Source organism: Periplaneta americana, chromosome 9, assembly GCF_040183065.1.
Source record: "Periplaneta americana isolate PAMFEO1 chromosome 9, P.americana_PAMFEO1_priV1, whole genome shotgun sequence".
In the NCBI taxonomy this organism is placed as follows: Eukaryota; Metazoa; Arthropoda; class Insecta; order Blattodea; family Blattidae; genus Periplaneta; species Periplaneta americana.
The window spans coordinates 63,477,458-63,498,316 of record NC_091125.1 but is presented as its reverse complement, the minus strand read 5'-3'; the positions used below and the strand labels follow the sequence as shown (position 1 = coordinate 63,498,316).

The 20,859-nt window shown below is 32.6% G+C and overlaps 1 protein-coding gene across 3 annotated transcripts in view; it reads right to left on the bottom strand.

Moving 5' to 3' along the window:
* Positions 1–4,110: 4,110 nt before the first annotated feature.
* LOC138706010 (poly(A)-specific ribonuclease PARN-like) overlaps positions 4,111–20,859 on the bottom strand; it is a 66,509-nt gene continuing 49,760 nt past the window's right edge. Inside the window, exons 12-13 of one of the 3 annotated variants that reach the window (XM_069834889.1) lie at positions 13,338–13,429; positions 4,111–10,858 (exon numbers count right to left, since the gene is read on the bottom strand). In XM_069834889.1, coding sequence (XP_069690990.1) covers positions 10,731–10,858; positions 13,338–13,429 — 220 coding nt within the window. In that variant the 3' untranslated portion in view covers positions 4,111–10,730. Of the gene's footprint in view, positions 10,859–13,337; positions 13,433–15,196; positions 15,501–20,859 lie in introns of those variants that run through there. The other 2 variants (XM_069834888.1, XM_069834892.1) reach the window with 2 other exon arrangements.

Below are 20,859 nucleotides of genomic sequence, written 5' to 3'. Positions count from 1 at the left end.
TTGTCTGTGTGCATGTCTCCAACAAATAACTACCTGACTTGCTTACCTTTCAATCTGTCATTCACATATCATTGATAAATTTTTTACTTAATTAATATCTTACGTCACCGAATTGTCAGAGAAATGGCTTGCTACTCATTTCATATCTGCATGTTCAAGGAGTATTATTTTTATCAGTACCGTACATTTTGATGAATTCACATCACATTACTCAAAAAATGACCGCTTAGAGTACAGTCATTTGGAGTAACTTTGTACTGGTCAGTGCAACTTCGTACAAGTTCCCAATTTTACTTACTTACACTTACAACTTACTTACTGGCTTTTAAGGAACCTGCAGGTTCATTGCCGCCCTCACATAAGCCCGCCATCGGTTCCTATCCTGTGCAAGATTATTTCAGTCTCTATCATCATATCCCATCTCCTTCAGATCCATTTTAATATTATCCTCCCAACTACGTGTCGGCCTCCCCAAAGGTCTTTTTCCCTCCGGCCTCTCAACTAACACTCTATATCAGCGATGGGCATTTGAGTGCATTTGCCCTCCGTGCGCACGGGGAATTCCAAGTGCGAGCGCTGTAGTGTGCCAGGACTTCAGGGAAAATAAATTCTTTATACACAATTTGCAGATATAATTGCAGCTTTTAAGGAGAAATGGCTGTTATGGATACATTAAATGCAAAAGGGCGAAATATATCATTTCCCATCCTTATCTAAGCGCATAGAAGTTTGAACAATGAAAATTTCGAAATGTATGCATGTATTCTATCCGGTCTATTAGAGGAATTTACATCAAGGTTCCACGATCTAGATTGCCTGGAAATGGATTTGCGTATTTTTGCTATATGTTCTGATTCCAACTGATTATTGATAACGTCCCCCCTTCATTATAGTGCGAATTGATTGACCTGCGATGTGATCGAGAGATGCGAGCGAAATATGACTTAAGATCGAGTCTTATGCAGTTTTATGACGGATTCCCAAGAGGACTCTTTCCCAATCTGCATAAGCTGTGTGTGAAAGTTTTGTGTTTATTTGGTTCCACTTATAGATGTGAACAGTTTTTTCTATTACGAAAATAAACAAATCTCAAACAAGAAATGATGGTCTTTTAACGGCAGTTCTTCGCATAGCTTGTGCTAATACAGTTTCTCCAAATCTTGAGAAATTGAGTAATATGAATTAATGTGCAACAGACATGTTTTGTTTTGTGTTTAAGGAAGTGTTTCATTACTTTGTGTTCTTATTTAGTTTGGTAGAATAACATTTTCTTTTGAAACATACAATACATACCGCAACTTGAATAAACCGGTTTTCGCGCACTCTATAAGCACACTTCTCTCGTAGTACACCGTGCAAGCACAGAGTGCATAATTCTGCCCAACCCTGCTCTATATGCATTTCTGGATTTGCCCATACGTGCTACATGCCCTGCCCATCTCAAACGTCTGGATTTAATGTTTCTAATTATGTCAGATGAAGAATACAATGCATGCAGTTCTGCGTTGTGTAACTTTCTCCATTCTCCTGTAACTTCATCCCTTTTAGCCCCAGATATTTTCCTAAGAACCTTATTCTCAAACACTCTTAATCTGTGTTCCTCTCTCAAAGTGAGAGTCCAAGTTTCACAACCAAACATAACAACCGGTAATATAACTGTTCTATAAATTCTAACTTTCAGATTTTTTGACAGTAGACCAGACGACAAAAGCGTTTCAACCGAATAATAACATGCATTTCCCATATTTAGTCTGCGTTTAATTTCCTCCCGAGTGTCATTTATATTTGTTACTGTTGTTCCAAGATATTTCCATTTTTCCACTTCTTCGAAGGATAAATCTCCAATTTTTATATTTCTCCTAATTTTACTAGAAGATTTAATTTCACATTTTCTAAGTGTGATATCTTTGCACCGAGGTATCCCCATAACCTATGATCTTTATGCTTGCTTTCTATCTATTACGTTCCTGAAGAAAATTTAAGTTCCTGGTGGTTAAATATGCATTCTGTTTATAGTAGCTGATTTATGAACGATTTTCAGCTTTATATTTTAAGTATTTAATTTTATCTTACCGTTACAAATATTATAAATGTCAATGTTTATTATCTCTTCTTTAAAATACAATAATAACGTCGTGAGATACATAATGCTATGTCTTGTAAATTGTAAAATTAACCGACAGTGCTGTTTTGGTTCAATTTCAGGGTAAATTTGTACCGCCACAAAGTTTGCATGATGACATTGATTCTATTATAAGTATTTGAATTTGATTATAAGTAAACATAATTACTTTATTTATTAAATAACACGATAAAGTTAGGCCTAGTTGAAATGGAGCTTCCGGGCTAAGATGCCGTGGTCTGCTGGTAAAGATATTCCCAGACATTTCGTCTACTACTGCGGCAGACATCTTCAGTGGTTAGCTAACCTAGGTCGAAGTCTTCTGCTAGGCGTACCTGTGGCAACCTCATTTTTCTTAATGTCCTTAAAAATAATATAGACTACCATAACGTAGTCAAAGAGATACAGAAAATTGAAGCTGAATTTTTAAAGAAATTTATTTCATTTGAACTTCCTGTCCTTTACCAATAAAATTCGTCGAAGTTTACGAATTTAAAGCGAATAGGATATTTTTGCCTTTACTTTCGAATACTTCCTTTAGTGGTAATGACAATGACCAGAGGAAAATCTAGGCAGCAAAAAAATCTTAAAGATATGTGCTAAGTCACCTCTTGCAAGAAATCTTGACACTCATATAATATGTATCTTAATTCGAAACCAGTTGGTAATTTGTCTTACTTCAAAGCTGCGTCTCTGGGTCAAGCGCTAGAGTGTTGGTATTCCATCCAAACAGCCCTGGTTCGATTCCCGGACAGGTTACAATGGAATTTGTAGTGGACAAAGCAAGCGTTGCGGAAGGTTTTCTCGGGGTACTTCCGTTTTCCTCTATCATTCCACCAACCATTCATTAATTTCATCCATCATGTGCAGTAGTTAAAAATATGCTGGGATGCATTATTGGAGGCAGTGAGGGTTTGCGATGCTGATAGGATATGAGGGGCTTGGGGCTTCTGGTCCTGAGGCTAATCAGGCTACTCGCCTGAGGATGGGACTTGGCTGTCAGCGTCGGAGTTACTACTTGGATAAGCGCCGCATATTACAGGGCGCACAATGGGCCGAAGCAGACATAGGCCTAAATGCAAGGATCTGTGCTGGGTCCGGACATCGAAAAGCCAAGCCAAGTTACGTAAGTCAAGTATCATACTTCAGGGTCACTGCATGAGGAGTGGGACATTTCATCTTCAGTCAAAAATCGCATTTTTGTTTTCTTGTAAAAAAAAAAAAAAAAAAAGAAAAAAAAAAAAGAAAAAAAAACTTAATTAGCAATCTCTTATTTATATGTTGAGCAAGTTTCAATGCTCTGCGGCGCTCGAAAGCGTAAACATTACGCAGCATTTAAATGGCTGCACCCCTGAACTTGAATTCCATGCTAATATTACACGCTGTTTTCTCACATTTTTTTCAGCACATTTCGCCAGGTTCGAAGTGTAAAGGCTCTTACAATTTTGGTGTTAGGGTCATAAAATTTTTACTGCATGTTCTATAAAGTACGATTAACAAATCAGAGTATCAGATTTTTAAATATGTTAATTCTTACTTTTAAAATTACAAAATAATTTGTACTAATGGGTACTAGAAAATAAATAAAAAAAAAAACAACGTTTGACAAAACAATATTTTGTTTTCTCTATTCTAAGGATATATTTATAAAATATTGATACTTTGTGCTTTTTTAGGTGCATCAAAGATATTGTAATTTTTTACGCAGTTTCCTCATTTTATAAGTGATGACTATGAATTCGACCCTTAGACTGGTAAGTAATTCTGACAAGCAATTAACTTATTATCCATTTAATATAATGTTATAAACAGAAAACCCTAAGTAAATGAAATGCAAATATATGAAGAATCTCGTATTAGTCATACTGGTACCGGTATGTAATTTTAATTGATAAATACATATTACTTTATAACTAGCTAAGTACAGTAACATAGTTCAATATGTAAATTCTATACACTATTATTTACTTCAATAAATTGTAGGATTTCTGTAAAAACAATATTAAATTATGTTATAGTATATTGAATCAAATCAAAATAAAAATTGGTAAAAAAAACGAGACAAAGAAATTTTCTGGAGATAAGACCATTTATTACAAACAGATTTAGAAGGTAACAAAATGATAAATCTGTACAATGATCATCACTTCACATGTTTTTCCTTTCATTTTTCAAAAACATTAATTGAAAAGTGGAATTAAAAAACATGTCACTAAAAGTGTAATGCCAGAACAATGATAATAATAGAAAATAATACTTGATTTATATGCATTGATATTATTAGTTTGATGAGCACAAGTGTATTTTATTTATCACAATATATAAGATGTCAATTACTGATATGGTAATGAAACAAAATCTAGTTGCATGAAATAATTTTTTACAATCACTTTTTTCACAGAAACCTGTAATGAAAAGTACACTTTAAATTACCGTAAAACGGGGTGACTTGATATGCTGGGGGGGGAACTTGATAAATTTTTTAGGTTGATGTTTCAACAAAACGTATCAAGTCCCCCAGCGTATAAAACGGGGTTGACTTGATACACTGAGGGGACTTGATACATTTTATAGATTGATGTTTTGTTCCAAAACATCAACCTACAAAACGTATCAAGTCACCCTGTTTTGCGGTACTGATTTCTTTTACATGTCTATAAAAGGCAACTGATATTGGTCTAGTTTATGTAATACGACCTGATACTTTTATGCGCAAGAAGGGGGAAGGTGATTGAGAGGTGGGGAGAGATGCTTGTGAGTGCTCCCTTACACTGGGCTTATCATAAGACTTGTCAATGAAGAACCCCTCCAAGTACAAAAGTGACTCATTCAGACTTCTGTGTATCTATCTGAGTAGTATCAGGTCATTTTACTAGCTCTGTGCTTGAAGCAAGGGAGAGACTTGTTTTTTTTTGTGCAGTAGTTTATACATATTTGTTAACTTATGACTAAGAAGTATACAGTAGCATATTAATGTGTACATTACCATTTTCCTTACAAAAATTACTGATAATGCAAAATATAAAATACAGTAGTTTTGTATCTTTTTAATTACCCACTTGAAGAACTATATGGAATGTGTGTGTAAAAGCGTCAAATGCCTAAAACTTCCGTTTGTGTTATAAAGAGAGCTCGGATTTATATGCAATAAAAATTATATTTTCACCCCGCATAGTTCATAAACATATAAGCTATCTCCCAACCCTTTCAAATGCTATTTTTGTCATCCAGCATTCTGATTTGGTATTGCTAATGATCTTAACATTCTTAGCACCCATTTAAAAGTCAGTGTACGGTGAACAAGATGCTTTCTCCACTCCTTGTAACTCAATTTCCTAAAGCTAGATTTCAGATCCTAGATCTGATCCTAACAGACATCACATTCAGTAATACCTACACTCAGTGCAACACATAACTTCTAATACATATAAATCCGGACTCTAGCTATAAATAATGAAGTGTTTACAACTATGTCATTCCAAAAGAAAACGAAATTCTTTATTATTTCGTTCATTTTCACTCTGTAGAGTTCATGGAGTTTAAATCAATTTTAAACAATCATAACATAAATAATAACGTTAGGATTCTAGACTGGCACATAATACACTTAACTGGTTTACAAGTAATATATATATCGAATACTATCTCATTAGAGGGAAGAAATAAAAAATTGATTAAAAAGAACTTAGTAACAGAAAGATATAAAATATGCTCGAAGAGTTCAAAACTCAACATCTCACCATTAATTTTTCTTCAAGTTTCTTTGGCAATGATATGGAAATTCAAGTACTCTAAATATTTTCTTTGAGTTTTACATTATTAAATTACATTTGTAACATGTCATTTCAGTTTATGATAGCCCCATGATAATCGTATTGCTATCTTTATGTATTGGTTAGTATTCGACAGACCTTTATGATATTGTGACGTATATTTAACACCCAGTATCATTGTTACCTAAGAAAAAAATATTGAAATACATTATGATGATAAGGAAAATAATTTCAAATCAATATCGAGATATGAAATCCTTGTACACAAACGGAAAAGAGGTAGTCCACTCTTCATGAATAATGAACTGTGATATAGTGCTAATGCATATAAGTAACGCAAGCTGATTGTTCTGCAAATCAATGTTTCTCAAAGCGAGCCACAAGTGTTCTTGGGTGTAGGTGAAATACATGGGGTATGTCGTGAGGTCATTTTTCATGTGCAGAAAATTAAGTTTACATTTGTATATTAATTATTTAAATTTGCCTTAACTTATTTAAAATACCTACTATTTTTTCTTCAAAATAGCAATAGCTACAACATATACTAAAGTTGTTCATTTCCTTAAAATATTATCATAACATCATATAATACCTAATATCATAGCATCCCCTACGTGAAATTCAGGGGCATTTCATAGAATTGTTCAGAGAAATTTGATAAGGGTAGTTCTTGGATACGTTCAAGACACATTATAGTCCATATAATAATAATAAAATAAAACTAAAATATACTGCTGTCTAATTCAAGTATTTTCTAACTTATAATACATTATTTCATAATGTAAATTTTACTGCAATGCTCTCTCCAAATGAGTTTACGAAATCCCGCTTAAGGTAAGGTAAAATGTATCTACTTTTGCAATACAAAATACTGTGCAACTCGAATACTGAAACATGTGATCAACAATGAAACTTAAAAACTAGGGGCCACCAAACCAGTTGTTCGCTACATATTCATGCTGCATGCAACTTAAAAGTAGTGACATACGTTTGGGTTCTTAGGTTTGCAACACAACGTTTTTGATATTGGTCTTGTTGAAGCTTTTGCAGCACTTGTGATCAGTGATGTCAATAACAGTTTATATTGTTGCGTATATTTGTGTTTGACGCAATAATAATAAATTATTTGTATTAGTTGCCTAATGTACAACACAGACAAGAGTATATGTGCTAATACAATTCATTTTTTTTTATTTTCTGTAGGAGCAAATTTCAAACAGGAGGGTCGCCAACACTGTTTACGAGATAGTACTGGTACTGGTTATCATAGAAGTACATAACCATTTTTCTGACAGTTATACAATAAAAATGTAATTTTTGAATAATAGTTAAGCCAGAAAAATAAATAACAAGCCTATTTAAACGAGGAGAGTGCTTGTGGAATTTGCACATGCTGATTGCCACAAAAAAAATTGAAGGCTAGTACAACACAAATGTCAGAAGACGATCTCCAAAATAAATTGAAAATTCTTTCGGACCAATACAGTAAAGAGCAGTTAAAAGTAATATTCTTCCTGATAGTTGCAAAAAGTTCTTATAACATTATTCACTCCCTTCATCATACGTAGTTCTCGACATTGTTCTCTTTTTATTTTTATTATTTTTTTGACCCAGCAACTTCTGCTTTTTGTAGTTTAACATTTTGTACTGTGATTTATAATTAAAACAGGTCATAAGTAAGCTGTCGTTTGAGTTTCATAATCTGAAACCCTAATACGAACATAACCACAAACTGCATTGAAGAATCAACAGAGAGATTCAAAACTGCAGACAAATTACGCCTGAAAAACTAATGCCTTGCATGTGAACAGACTCACAACCACCAGTCGCAACTTTTGACTTATGTGTGATCGTAGATTTTACCTGGCATAAACAGAAGTGGCAGTAACAAACTTGGAAACATCAAAAGATTTCCAAATAGAAATAATATGGTTTCACTGAACTTTTTGACAACAGAACATCATGACCTCATATAGGCATACCATGCAATATTCATATGCTGGCCATGGATTGTACCGTAAAATAATAACAAAGGATTCATACAAAGCAGTATAAAAATGAACTACCAGTACATGTAACTATAGTATTGAAAAAAAATATATATATTTTTTTTTTTTATCCATAGCTACATCAGCTTCGTAACACAGGCGCCAAATTCATGGGTCCATGTGGATCTTAAACCAGTCAGTACTTTCTGATGTGTCACTGTATAGCCAATGTTTTCAATATATATTTATAATTTCTTCAACTTCGATTAAAAATGTTAGTCTCAAGAATATGCAACACTACATCATTAATTTTGACAAGAAAAACATTCTTTGTTTTACATCCCTAGGCATTAGCAGTGTCAGGTTTAGGATTGCTTCCTCCCATTTGCTTCTTACGCTGTTGATTATACTTCGAAGTCTACGGCCAATTATTATGTCTGTAAAAGTGTTCCCTCATTTAGTACACAATGTTGAAGAAGGTATTTTGCTTAACATCCCATTTCCATTTCTCATACAAAACACAAAATAACAAACTTTTGTATGTATAGTCTGCATTTTTTATTTTCTATTTTATATGATCAGATCCACTTTAATGTACATTTTTCACGATGTCTGAAAATAATACGAACCGTATATTTGTGGACTCATGATACATGATTAATTAAATTTAATATCTTTTGCGACAAAATGTTGGAAGATAATGTTAATTGCTCTAATGAAATGATTGCACTTACAAGTAACATGAATATAAAATAATCGAAAAAAATGTTTTTATATAAAGGATTTAAATTGCAATAATTTGCAGAATCTGACTTTTCATTTCTCTGTGAACAAGAAAATTAATTAAATGCTATATGAACAGTGATATTTTTTTATAGTTTGATGAATTAAACACTACCTACTTTAGAATGTTCATAATGTATGCTTTTCTTATGCTTCAGATTAAGTCCTTAGTAACGGGTGTTAAATATATTAATATAATACTGAAATCTTAATGCACTCAATATGTTGGGTAATTCTGAAGGAAGAATGTGACATAAGCAAAATGTTCTTGAAGTTATTTTGTCGAAACTATACAACAGCACATGTCTAATAAATAATTGAAGACATTATTACAAAAACAGTCCTAGTCACTTTTAATGAAATTGAGTTAAGGACACTTTGCTACTATTTCAAATGTTTATAGACTTCAAAAATGACACATGCCAGGTGCAATAGTCATAAGGATAAACACCAATTGTACGGAAACAGCTGACATGTGTTGTTCTATTTATTTTTATTGTTCTCCTGAAAAATAGCAATTTTGACAATGGTTGTTTTTGTAATAATGTCTTCAATTCTAAGATTCCCTTTAATGTGTGTACGAATTTAACTGCATATTTTTATACATTATACATATATTGTAAAATAATATAAAATGTCTCAATTACAATTTAACATCATGATTATTCTATAATGTGTATGTGGAATTAACTTTAGCATTAAAAGCTAATTATATGAAATGTAAGTTTCAAACAAACTCTAGAGGTGACATAAAACTAGTAATAAAGTAAAATATTTATTTCTGACACACTAACACTCGACCCTTTCTAATACCTTTACTTTATGTACTCAATATAAATGTAACACCGTATATAAATATTAAAATATTTGGTGGGGAGTGAATGAGGGCAAGAGAAGGGACGAAAAGAGAGAGAGAGAGAGAGAGAGAGAGAGAGAGAGGAAGAGGGAGGGAGAGAGAGAGAGAGAGCGGAAAAGAGGGTGTGGGCAAACTTACACTTACTCATACTAATACAGCAGAATGTTTATGTATTTTATATCACAATTCATTATTTCAAATATAAAGAACAATAATTTTGAATAAATTTCTTCTATGCCTCTAATTGTTGAAAATTAAAACTACACAGTTAAGTATGACAATTCCTCTCGCAGCTCAAAATAGTTACCATAGCTCAACAATACTTATACAAATATATTGGCTACATTATACAAATTATAGCTTGTCAGAAGAAAACAATTTGATCTATCACGAAAAATCATTAAAAATCCTTGTTCATAAATTTAGCAACGTTTATTTCTTTATTTCAGATATCTTGTTAAGGAACAAAAATGTTCCTTGTTTTATTAGCCTACATAAGCAAAACGTCAGTTTCTCCTTACTGAAAGGTATTCGGAAAATGCTGATCTAAGCAATCTTAAAATTTGGAAAGCGAAGGGGACAAGTTATATTACATCTTAAAGCTTATGATCTTTGTAGCAAAAGCAAACGTAATTATAGTAAAATCATGTTATCTGACAAAAAATATTTGTTCTTTTCTTTCTGCATTTCAATTGTATGAGGCATAGCAATCATTCTTTTACTTGAAGGTGGAATTGCACTAATTAATATGAATGTGTTCATTCATCCTGGAATAACAATTTATACACTATATTTTATTTTTCAATTAGTGTTTTTCGCAAGAATACATGAGTCCTCATTTCAAAAGACTTTTTAAAATTCTGATCTGCTTTAAGGCACAAAACAATTCCATATTGTTGAAAAACAAGCCATCACTAAATACTCACGAAGAAATGTTTTATATGAACAATGTTCATTTTTATATGTCATCTCCAGATTTTACAATAAAACTGTTTTGTATCTATTCAAATAGCTACGATCTTGCACTTTGATAACTTTTGATAAGTACTAAAATACTTTTCCACTATCAAAACAAGAAATTATCACATTGTTTTGATATCATCTCTCTTTTCAATAAAAATGGTCTTTCCATAACAATGATTATTCCAAAGCAGCAATGATGAAGTCAAGAATCCACAGCCTTTAATTCAAGTTATGGAGATCAACATTCAGTCCCAAGTATCACTTTCCTGAAACTGTTTAATAGATTTCGCTTTCTTGTTGCCTACAGAACTGCCACTGATGGTTCTTGGCGAATTCACATTACCTTCTGATTTTTTTCTTCTAGTGCTCTGATCTGTAAAAAAATATATATATAAAAATTGGAGATTTATCTTTCGAAGAGGTGGAAAAATTAAAATATCTTGGAGCAACAATAACAAATATAAATGACACTCAGGAGGAAATTAAACGCAGAATAAATATGGGAAATGCCTGTTATTATTTGGTTGAGAAGCTTTTGTCATCTAGTCTTCTGTCAAAAAATCTGAAAGTTAGAATTTATAAAACAGTTATATTACCGGATGTTCTGTATGGTTGTGAAACTTGAACTCTCACTTTGAGAGTTGAACAGAGATTAAGGGTGTTTGAGAATAAGGTTCTTAGGAAAATATTTGGGGCTAAGAGGGATGAAGTTAGAGGAGAATGGAGAAAGTTGCACAACGCAGAACTGCACGCATTGTATTCTTCACCTGACATAATTAGGAACATTAAATCCAGACATTTGAGATGGGCAGGACATGTAGCACGTATGGGCGAATCCAGAAATGCATATAGAGTGTTAGTTGGGAGGCCGGAGGGAAAAAGACCTTTGGGGAGGCCGAGACGTAGATGGGAAGATAATATTAAAATGGATTTGAGGGAGGTGGGATATGATGGTAGAGACTGGATTAATCTTGCTAAGGATAGGGACCAATGGCGGGCTTATGTGAGGGTGGCAATGAACCTCCGTGTTCCTTAAAAGCCAGTAAGTAAGTAAGTAAGTGCTCTGATCTGTAAATCAAAATTATTATTTCAAAATAAAGAATCCATGGTGTTACAGTCCTTTGCAGGGCCAAGACCGACCAGCCAGCTGCTGGCCTCACGTCCACATGCCGAAGCAGAAGTGTACGATATCCAACCAGAATGGAGGTATCGTGTGGGTTAGCACGATGATCCCCCCAGCCTTTATACTGGTTTGCAAAACCAGATTTTCGCTACCTATTGTAGCTACCCAAGTGCATCATGATGCTGGGTGAACACCGGTCTCATATACTGGCCGAAATTTCATGAGAAAATTTCTTCCCCCATGAGGACTCGAACCAGCATGCATTCCATGACGTGAGTCCTAGGCAGGATGCTTTAGACCACAACGCCATAGTGCGGGACCAAAATAAAGAATATTACATATAATATTAATAGTAATGAAATGAAGCAAGAGTAACGAAGCTAAATTTAGAAAAGGCTATTATTAACCATAACATTTTGACTATATTTAAACAGAGAATGAAGCAAGTGGTACAAACTAACAATCTATCTGCCTCCAACATGTGAAAATCGATAAGTATTTCAGCACCATTAATTACCCAGAATGGAAATGTATGAACTAATGCCAATATACTGAATATCCTTAGGATCTACTTATAATTCTCTACCAGTGTCTTGGTGACTTTAATCTAATGCTTGTCCTTGTTTATCAAAATGCTCCCTCATTATCATCTTCCAGTTAAGTATTACACCATGTGGTCTGTTAGGGTCTCATGCTATCGTTTAGTTGGACGTCCAATAGATCTCTTCCCTCTGGGGATTTTCTCTATTCATTTTTTTAACATGGCCATTTTAATTTTTCCTTAGTTTTCCAATGTACTCTAACACTGGCTCTATATTTAGTTCTTCCAAGAAGTCTGATTTTTTTCAAGATCCCATTTTGTGTAACCAACAGTCTGTCTCATTTCTGCTGCAGTAATTTTAGAAGTGTTGCATCTTTTGATGGTCTATGCTTAGCTTCCATAATCCAAGATAGGCCAGGCTAGAGTTTTTATAAGTTTTGATTCTAGTCTGCTTCTGTAATAAAGATGGCCTCATTACTAAATTTATTGTGCCTAATGTTTTATTTTATACATTTTATAATTTTATTTCGAATGTCTGTATCACTTGTGTAACTAAATGAATAACTAAGGTAATTAAATCAAGTAATTCTTTCTAATAAATTGTTATCAAGACTTATATTACTTGGTATTAGATCTTTTCCTTTAAAAGCTAAGACTTTAAATTTCTCCCGACAAATTTTCTTGTCATAAGCCTTGGATACTTTGTTAAGATTGTGCAGTGCTAACTGTACGCCATCCTTAGAATCAGCCAATAATACCTAATCATGTGCATATAAAATTGTTTCGAGCAACTCCCCTGCAATCAGCGGGCATCATGTTTAGGTACAGCATGTAAATCTAGCAATATTCTGGACAGTAAAAAAAGTCGATCATTCGGGAATGGGTATTAAAGAGTTGTTAATTCATTAAAAAAGTGAATCTGATACAACGTTAATACAAATTAATTTTATTTTCTAGAATATATCTATGAATGAATGAATAAATAAATAAATAAATAAACAAATGAGTAAATGAGTATGATTCTATGAGTATGGATCATAAATGTCATAAATGGCTTGCCCCACACAAGTTACAAATTCAGGGTGGTTTGACTTGAATTTGAAACCAGGCCCCCTTATAAGCCCAGTGTGTTAGCACTGAGCCACTGTGGTGGTCTGCTAAACAACTGCACATGCCATTTTCACATACCTTGTTTCTTGTCTGACTGCCCATTTTGACCAGCATCATCCATTTCCTTCTCCTCTGGAATTGGATCTATAATTCTCTTGGAGTAACTGGTCCTGCTGCAAAAGAAATTTCACATGTGTACTATTTCTAATTTACCTTCTTCAGTGTGATTTAATTTATATTTCTTAACTACTATAAAATATCACCAAGGAATATAATTTTTACCTTTCAACAACAGCAGTTTTCAGCTTATTTGTATGTGTGGTTACGAATGTGACATTTAAAACTTCCATTAAATCTAATTTTTATTATATAGTTCATTTCCACACTACAGTTCCTATTGTACTTGTAGAGAGGAACTAAAATTTTACAATTATTTGTGTAATACTAAATTTAATATATAATACTAGATAACATACATTTCTGTAAACATAATTTTTATGTCATGGAATATACTACATGCTTTGTACTGATACTAAGAGCCTGACGAGGAATTGTAAGGAATCATAGCAAATGCTGACTATTCAAAAGTTTAAAAGTAGTATTATGTTCCAATAGCAATGCATCCCTTTCACTTCATGAAGTAGGCCTGAAAGGAACCAATGGCATAATATCCAGGAACGTAAAGGTTATTGTTATAATCTTTCTCCTTTTGCCATGTGTGGTACGAATTATTAGGCTTTTTTTTTTTTCTAGCAGTCACAGATTTGGTTCTCTATATTCCGATGGAAGTAGGTCAGGCTAAAGCCAGCAAGCCATTTCTTCCCTTCCCATTACATGAGAGACAGCATGGTCATCATCCCCTTTAGAGTCCTGTCTAAATGTCTTGTTCAAATTCAGAATGTTTGGTGTGAGTAGGCTGTTTTCTGTATCTTTATTCTAAAATGCACTTTTTGCATCATTTGGTTTGTTTTTAACACAGAAATTTCAACTACTGCCACTTAAGAAGTAATGGCCCTTCTGTAGCAGATGGAATAAATATTGATATTTTAATGAACTCCTAAGCTGATGAAAGATCTGAACTGCTATCGTCAGTTACAAGACATATGTTGTGCATTCCAGCAACAAGTGTGTCTTGTGAATGTTGTTTTAGCTAAGCTGATGATGATGATGATGATGATGATTATTATTATTATTATTATTATTATTATTATTATTATTATTATTATTATTATTATTATTATTATTATTAACAAACCACCGCAGTCAAGTTAGGTCCAGATTGCATTTGTGATTTACTAATGATCAACAGTAAGTATACAATTCTTAATACTGTAGTTTTAAATTAGTGAACAGTTCAGATCATGGTTCAGGAGACTAACTCTATAAAACATTTACAATACCGTTTATTTAATTGTTAATCTCTATACCATCCTCATACATGCATGGAATAATACTAAATTATGTAATGGTAAGTTAAAAGACTATTATTTTACTTTTCTTACTAAGGCTATAGAGCAAGTAAATATTTCAATGTAAGAATATTTCTGAATTAACATTGCCTATCAAACAACGAAAAGAGAGGAAGGTCTGAAGGCCTTCTTGTTTCTGGATAAGAGAAATGATGTCATGAATGCTGTTTGAGTAAGACAAGCCTGCATTCACTTCACACTCGGTCAGATCAAGCATGAGGATTTGGAACAAGATAAAGGCCTCGAGTCTTTCCAAAGATAAGCGAATTTTGATCGAGTTTGCATGGCTCTAAGCTCCATATGGCCAGCATACATTTTCATGGCAAACACAAAACAGAACCAACTAAAATATTTTGCACAACCAAGCTAGCGAGGCTAGCACAAAAATCATTATATTATTTAAGACTACCTACTGAATTATATAAGAATTACATAGTAAAATGTTACTATAAATATCTTTTCTACCAAGAAATACATACTGTTATGGTTAAAAAATAGTTTATTCTCTTACAATATGATACATGCATAAAACAATATAGAGTTTATAACACTGTTTTGTGAAATATTACTTAAAGTGAAATTTCCTAAATCAGAAAGTCCAACATTTTCTACACGTCACATGTGCATAATATGCTGTGCTTCAAAGATATTTTTTACACATTTTCAAATAAGAGCAGTCCATGCATCGGTTACAAAATAAATATTCTGAGTGACAGCACGTCAGTCTGGGCTGAGACGTGAATGGATTTCCTCAGATTGATGTACATCATCTCTGTGAAAAAGATATCAAATCTTGATCAACAAAGGAACAATACTTTCAATTTAAAATACATGATGCAATACTAACATATCTCAAAACACATAAAAATGTGTAGCAGTTTCACACAGAAGGAAAAAAACAGTGCTGAAAGAATATTTTAATTTGTAGCTAGAAATTTTAGAGCATTATATCAATAAAATCTACTGACCTATGGCATACATACATTGCTGATTACATATTAATTGATGTGAAACTATTGTGTAAAGTAAGTTTCAACCTGTTTATGCAGTAATAAGAGTACGCCTACATCATCATAACTAATATAACTATATAACTACATAAAAGGTATTGTGATGTGACTATAAAAAAGAAGTCAAGATTTTGACAGAGATAGATGTTTCTAGCATCTATGTGTAAGAAATGGTTTCCAACAAGCTATTTGTCTGGTTTGTGTATATTAAGTTTTTGATAAGCGACATACTTCTATAGATAATACCGTTCTGTATTTTGTATTTATCTTTATTTACTTACTTATTTATCTGTATTAAATGTATTAATCTAGCCTGTCTCTTTTCAGTAAATAAACTACACAACTGGACTTCATTTAATTCTTCCTCACTCTTTTCATATATCAGGGTATGTTTTCCACGTATGTCATTAGGGGGTGTTTCAATAGTGCTCGGCCTTTCATTCTGAATGACATGTCTAATAAATTTCTCGTGTTTATATAATGTGCTAAGAAAAAAATGAGTTTACATACAGGTATCCTCTGACCATTGACCTAAAAAAAAGACAGTAATCATGGATAATATTCCTTTATTTTTCTTTTCAGATTTGATGCTCTTTACTTTTTTAATGGTGACATGTTTTGAGATAAATGCAACTCTTTTATTATCAGTATCAAGCCCTAAGTAGGTGGGCTGGGGTAATTTGGATATAAAAACCACCTTTTTTAAGTACAGAGACTCATATAGTCTGTTACTATGATAAAATTTTCCAGTCAGTTTTTTATATGTTACCACTGTGATCTTCTAGAATGATTCTACTGAATTTTCAAGTATGTTGGCCTCTTCTTATCTTTATAATAACCCTAAATTTAAGTGTACTCAATTTACCCCATGGATGGGGAAATTTGGGAATAATGTGTGTATTATTGAAGTAAAACATGCTTTAAAGTTCTAATAAAATCAAATTATCCCAACAATAGATTAGTGTATGTCTCCTAGAACAGAATGTCAGATTAGTAAGCAAATTTTAATTAGACCTAACAAGATAAAAAAAAAATTCAGCCAATACTTAAGTTCTTGATAAGACTTATTTTGTAAATTTAAAGTATCTCCCATTAAAATCAGGAACAGAAAACACTTCGGATATTTGTCTTTCACAAATCCATAATTTGTGTACATGGCATAATCTGAAACGAAAACTAAGTTAGTTAACAATTAACCTAGAATTATACCCGAATTACTTCATGTTTGTAAATTATAATTTACTAAGAAACTATTAATGATATATTGCTAAATTTATTTTAAAAACATGTTCTAAACGTGTATAGTGAACATGAGCATCAATTTGGTTACTGTATCACAGCTGGTTTCCCAACAATATTGCTTTAAATGTGATGGGGTCATTTCATAGACTGGTAAATTAAAAAAAAAAAAATTACCACGCAGTATCAGTGTGTTCAACACAAATTTGTAACACCCCATGATAGACAATATATATTAAATTGGTATACGTTTGAAGATTAGGTAAAGTTTTATTCTATAAATTGTAACTTAAATCCAAATTACCCCAAGTTAGTAAATTGTAATTTACTAACAAACTATTAATCATATATTATTAAATTTATTTTAAAATGTTCTAAATGTGTATAATGTACATATACACAAATTTGGTTACTTATCTCAGCTGGTCGTCAAACAATATTGCTTTGAAAGTGATGGGTCATGTCACAAACTGGTAAATAAGAAACAGTTTTTTTTTCTTACCTCACAATATCAGTGTGATCGACACAAATTTTTAACACTCCATGATAGGCAATTGTGAAATAGAATTTCGTTCCGCAAAGGAATTTTAAACCGTGCTGTGCTGTGACAACACTGTAAAGCTTCCTGGACAATGCAGCTCGCATATGTAAGGAATGGATGAGACAACGAGATTGATTATTACTTTAAAAATTAAAGTGTGAAGTAATTATTTCTAACTGGCTGAAGAAAATGCTCGTAGTATGACAAAAGGAGATTTTTAAAAGCATTAATTACATTTCTATAATGTAAAAAAACCTTTTCTTATTGGCTGTGTTCCCCGAATATGTAATTAAAATTAAGTTGAAGAGTTTGAAGATAAAATTGTTTGCACATCAGCATTATAAATAGTCTTTATCATTAGTGAAAATCGTGCTTAATATGCCACATTATCGTACTAGTGTTGTGAAATATTATCATGACAACTAAAACGTCATGAATTCTATTAAGAAGTCATAACTTGTATCATAAAGTTAATATTATGAAACGATTTGCCAGTGCTATAATATTATCAATATATAAAATTTGTCATAGTAACCTCTTTTTTCATAGACTATGATATTAAACTACACATCATTAGAAATCTGATGTTATTTCTTTATTAACTCTTTTATAATACTGTCGTACAAAAAAATAGCATATGAAATTCACTACATTCATTTCATAACACTTACTCATGTCATAAACTGTAACATTATACATTTGTTTCATAATATTACTGTTTTAATTTTGTTCGTTACTTCAACGTGAAATAAACATATCATATTTTTATTTTTTTCTTTAGACTTTTAAATGTTTTACTGTTCACAATCTCTAGAATATTCAATTGAAATGGGAGTGTAGAAATATTTCTTAATCTTATCCATTTAGTTTGAAAGAAGCATGTGTCTTTGTCTGTGTTCTCTCAACATTTAATTAAAATTAAATTATAGAGTTTATAGGGCACAGCCATTGCAAGTTCTCATAGTTCATGTATTTTAAAATGCACGTTTTTCTGGAAAACTATTCAAAATATAGCAAAAAGGTATTTGAGACTTTTTTGTTGCTCTTTACTCAAGGAATCACCTACCAGAATTATTGACATTATTTACGATTCACCCTATATATTAAATTGGCATGTGTTTGAAGGTTAGGTAAAGTTTTATTCAATCAATTGTAACTTATACCCAAATTACTCCAAATCCTCCTATTCCGAAAAAGAAATATTTGTTATAATATTTTCCAGACATCAGAATGCACTGTTTAAGTGGTTTCATTTTCCTAGAATGTATTTCATTTCCACTAACTTTAACATTAGTGTGTCCAGTATTTGAAAGAAGTGTGGTCATTCTATGTGCACTTCTTTTGTCCAAGACATTATGAAGAACTGGCTTCAGCACTGTCATTGCACATAGAAAAAATCCCGACTTATCTTTCGAAGAAGAAGTCTCTACTACAGTTTGGGGAACAGTTTTCAAAATGTGCTCTTGTTGCAGATCTGAATCATCATGAGAGATAAAGGATTCGTCAGGCTGAGAGCCCATGGTCTACTGGCTGTGTTGCATCTGGACATTTTTTCTACAGCTACAGTAGTTCCTCATGGTACACCAAGGAGATCACTTCGCTCACATGTGCCTCATTACTGAAGATGTCTACTGTAGCTGCAGACGAAACATCTGGATGCAACACCACCAGTAGGCCATGGCCTCTCAGCCCGAAGAATCTTTTATCTATAGACATAATCTGTGAAAGCCTCCATTTTAACATCATGGGAGACTTTGGTGACAGTCGGTTTTTTTCTTGTCTTCTAAATTAATTCCTCCAGACTGCTTTCACTTTCTGATCCTGGGACGTATACGTTCTGTCTCAATTGCTGTCATTACTGTAATCCATAAGGTCTTGGGTTGTTTTTTCGTAACCTTTATCAGACATTTTCCTCCAATAATATATTATCTGGAAATTTTCTCTAGTCCAACTGGCAGCAACGACAATATTGAATAATTATTATCACAGCATTCATGTATAGCAAATTTAAGTATCGTAGGAATTCAGTGCATTCAACGTCCTTCATGTCTGTACTGTTATTATTATTGTTATGAGAAGTGAAATTCGAAGAAAATTTTACTGCGGCAGACAAAAAATAACCCACACAGAACCAGGTGTATGTAATAAATAAATATTTGTCACTACAATCATGATTTTAATTTGATTTTAATTCATACAGAAATCAGTAAGCCTATTTTATATTCAAAATAGAAATACCTATAGAAAACACTTCTATTAAAAACATTTACCTACCTTTGTCAATGTTAGCTTGCTTTTGCACTAGACGAACCATTTTCTTTCTACGAGAAAACATCTTACAACACTTTCAATAATTCATTAATGCTATTCTTTCATATTCTAGAATGTAACAACAATGGAAATATAAATCTTACAAGCTTCCTCATTAATGCAGTATTGGTACCTGTTAGTTTAAGCACAGGGACATAAAATCTCTTAGTTTAAGTATAGAGATATAAAATCTCAAGTGATCAACATAAAATTTCTCCAGTACATCATATAATGACGATACTAAGGGCATACGTCGACACAAACCATTAATACCGATAAAATGTTAGAAAATAAGACTTAAGACGAATTGATCACTTTCCGCTATTATTACTTCTATTCAGTGAGGGAAGTGGAATAAACCCAAAGGCGATATGCTACTACAAGATTTTCCCCTGGCATAACTCGATTTAAAAAAGGCATAACCCATTCCTTATAACATACACATACCTGATGTATACAATAAATTGTTTCGTGCAATCAGTAACGCGAATCTTAAGATTATTTTGCAATGTCCATTGAGACTTATCATTTAAAATAATGTTAAAGCTTCAAAGCGCCTTACTTAATTATAAATAAAAAGTGCAACAACAACAAAAATGACACAGTCACTAAATTGGCAACATGGCCACCACAAGCTACAGACCACAGCCTTCTACACTTGTAAGCATTCCAGGGGTTGACTTATCAAATAAATGTGTCTAAATACAAGTTGAATACAGTTCCTGAAGGTGTAGTTTAGATTTATGAAGCAAACAGATAGTACTCTTTGTTGTGAAGAAATGTATAAACAAATTTTTACGGATCACATTTTTTCGTGACAGTATGTCATTTTTCACTAACGGTATGTCTTCTGGCCATAGAAATCAGTGGTGGTATTCCATACTGGCACATACTGTCTCACTTCCCTCACTGCTTCTATTCCACCCAGATACAAGCTAGTAATACCAAATTAAAACTGAAGTTTTTCTTTTTAATAGCTTATCAGACACTAAAGATTATAAAAAAAGTGACTTAAGCCCTACAACCATGTA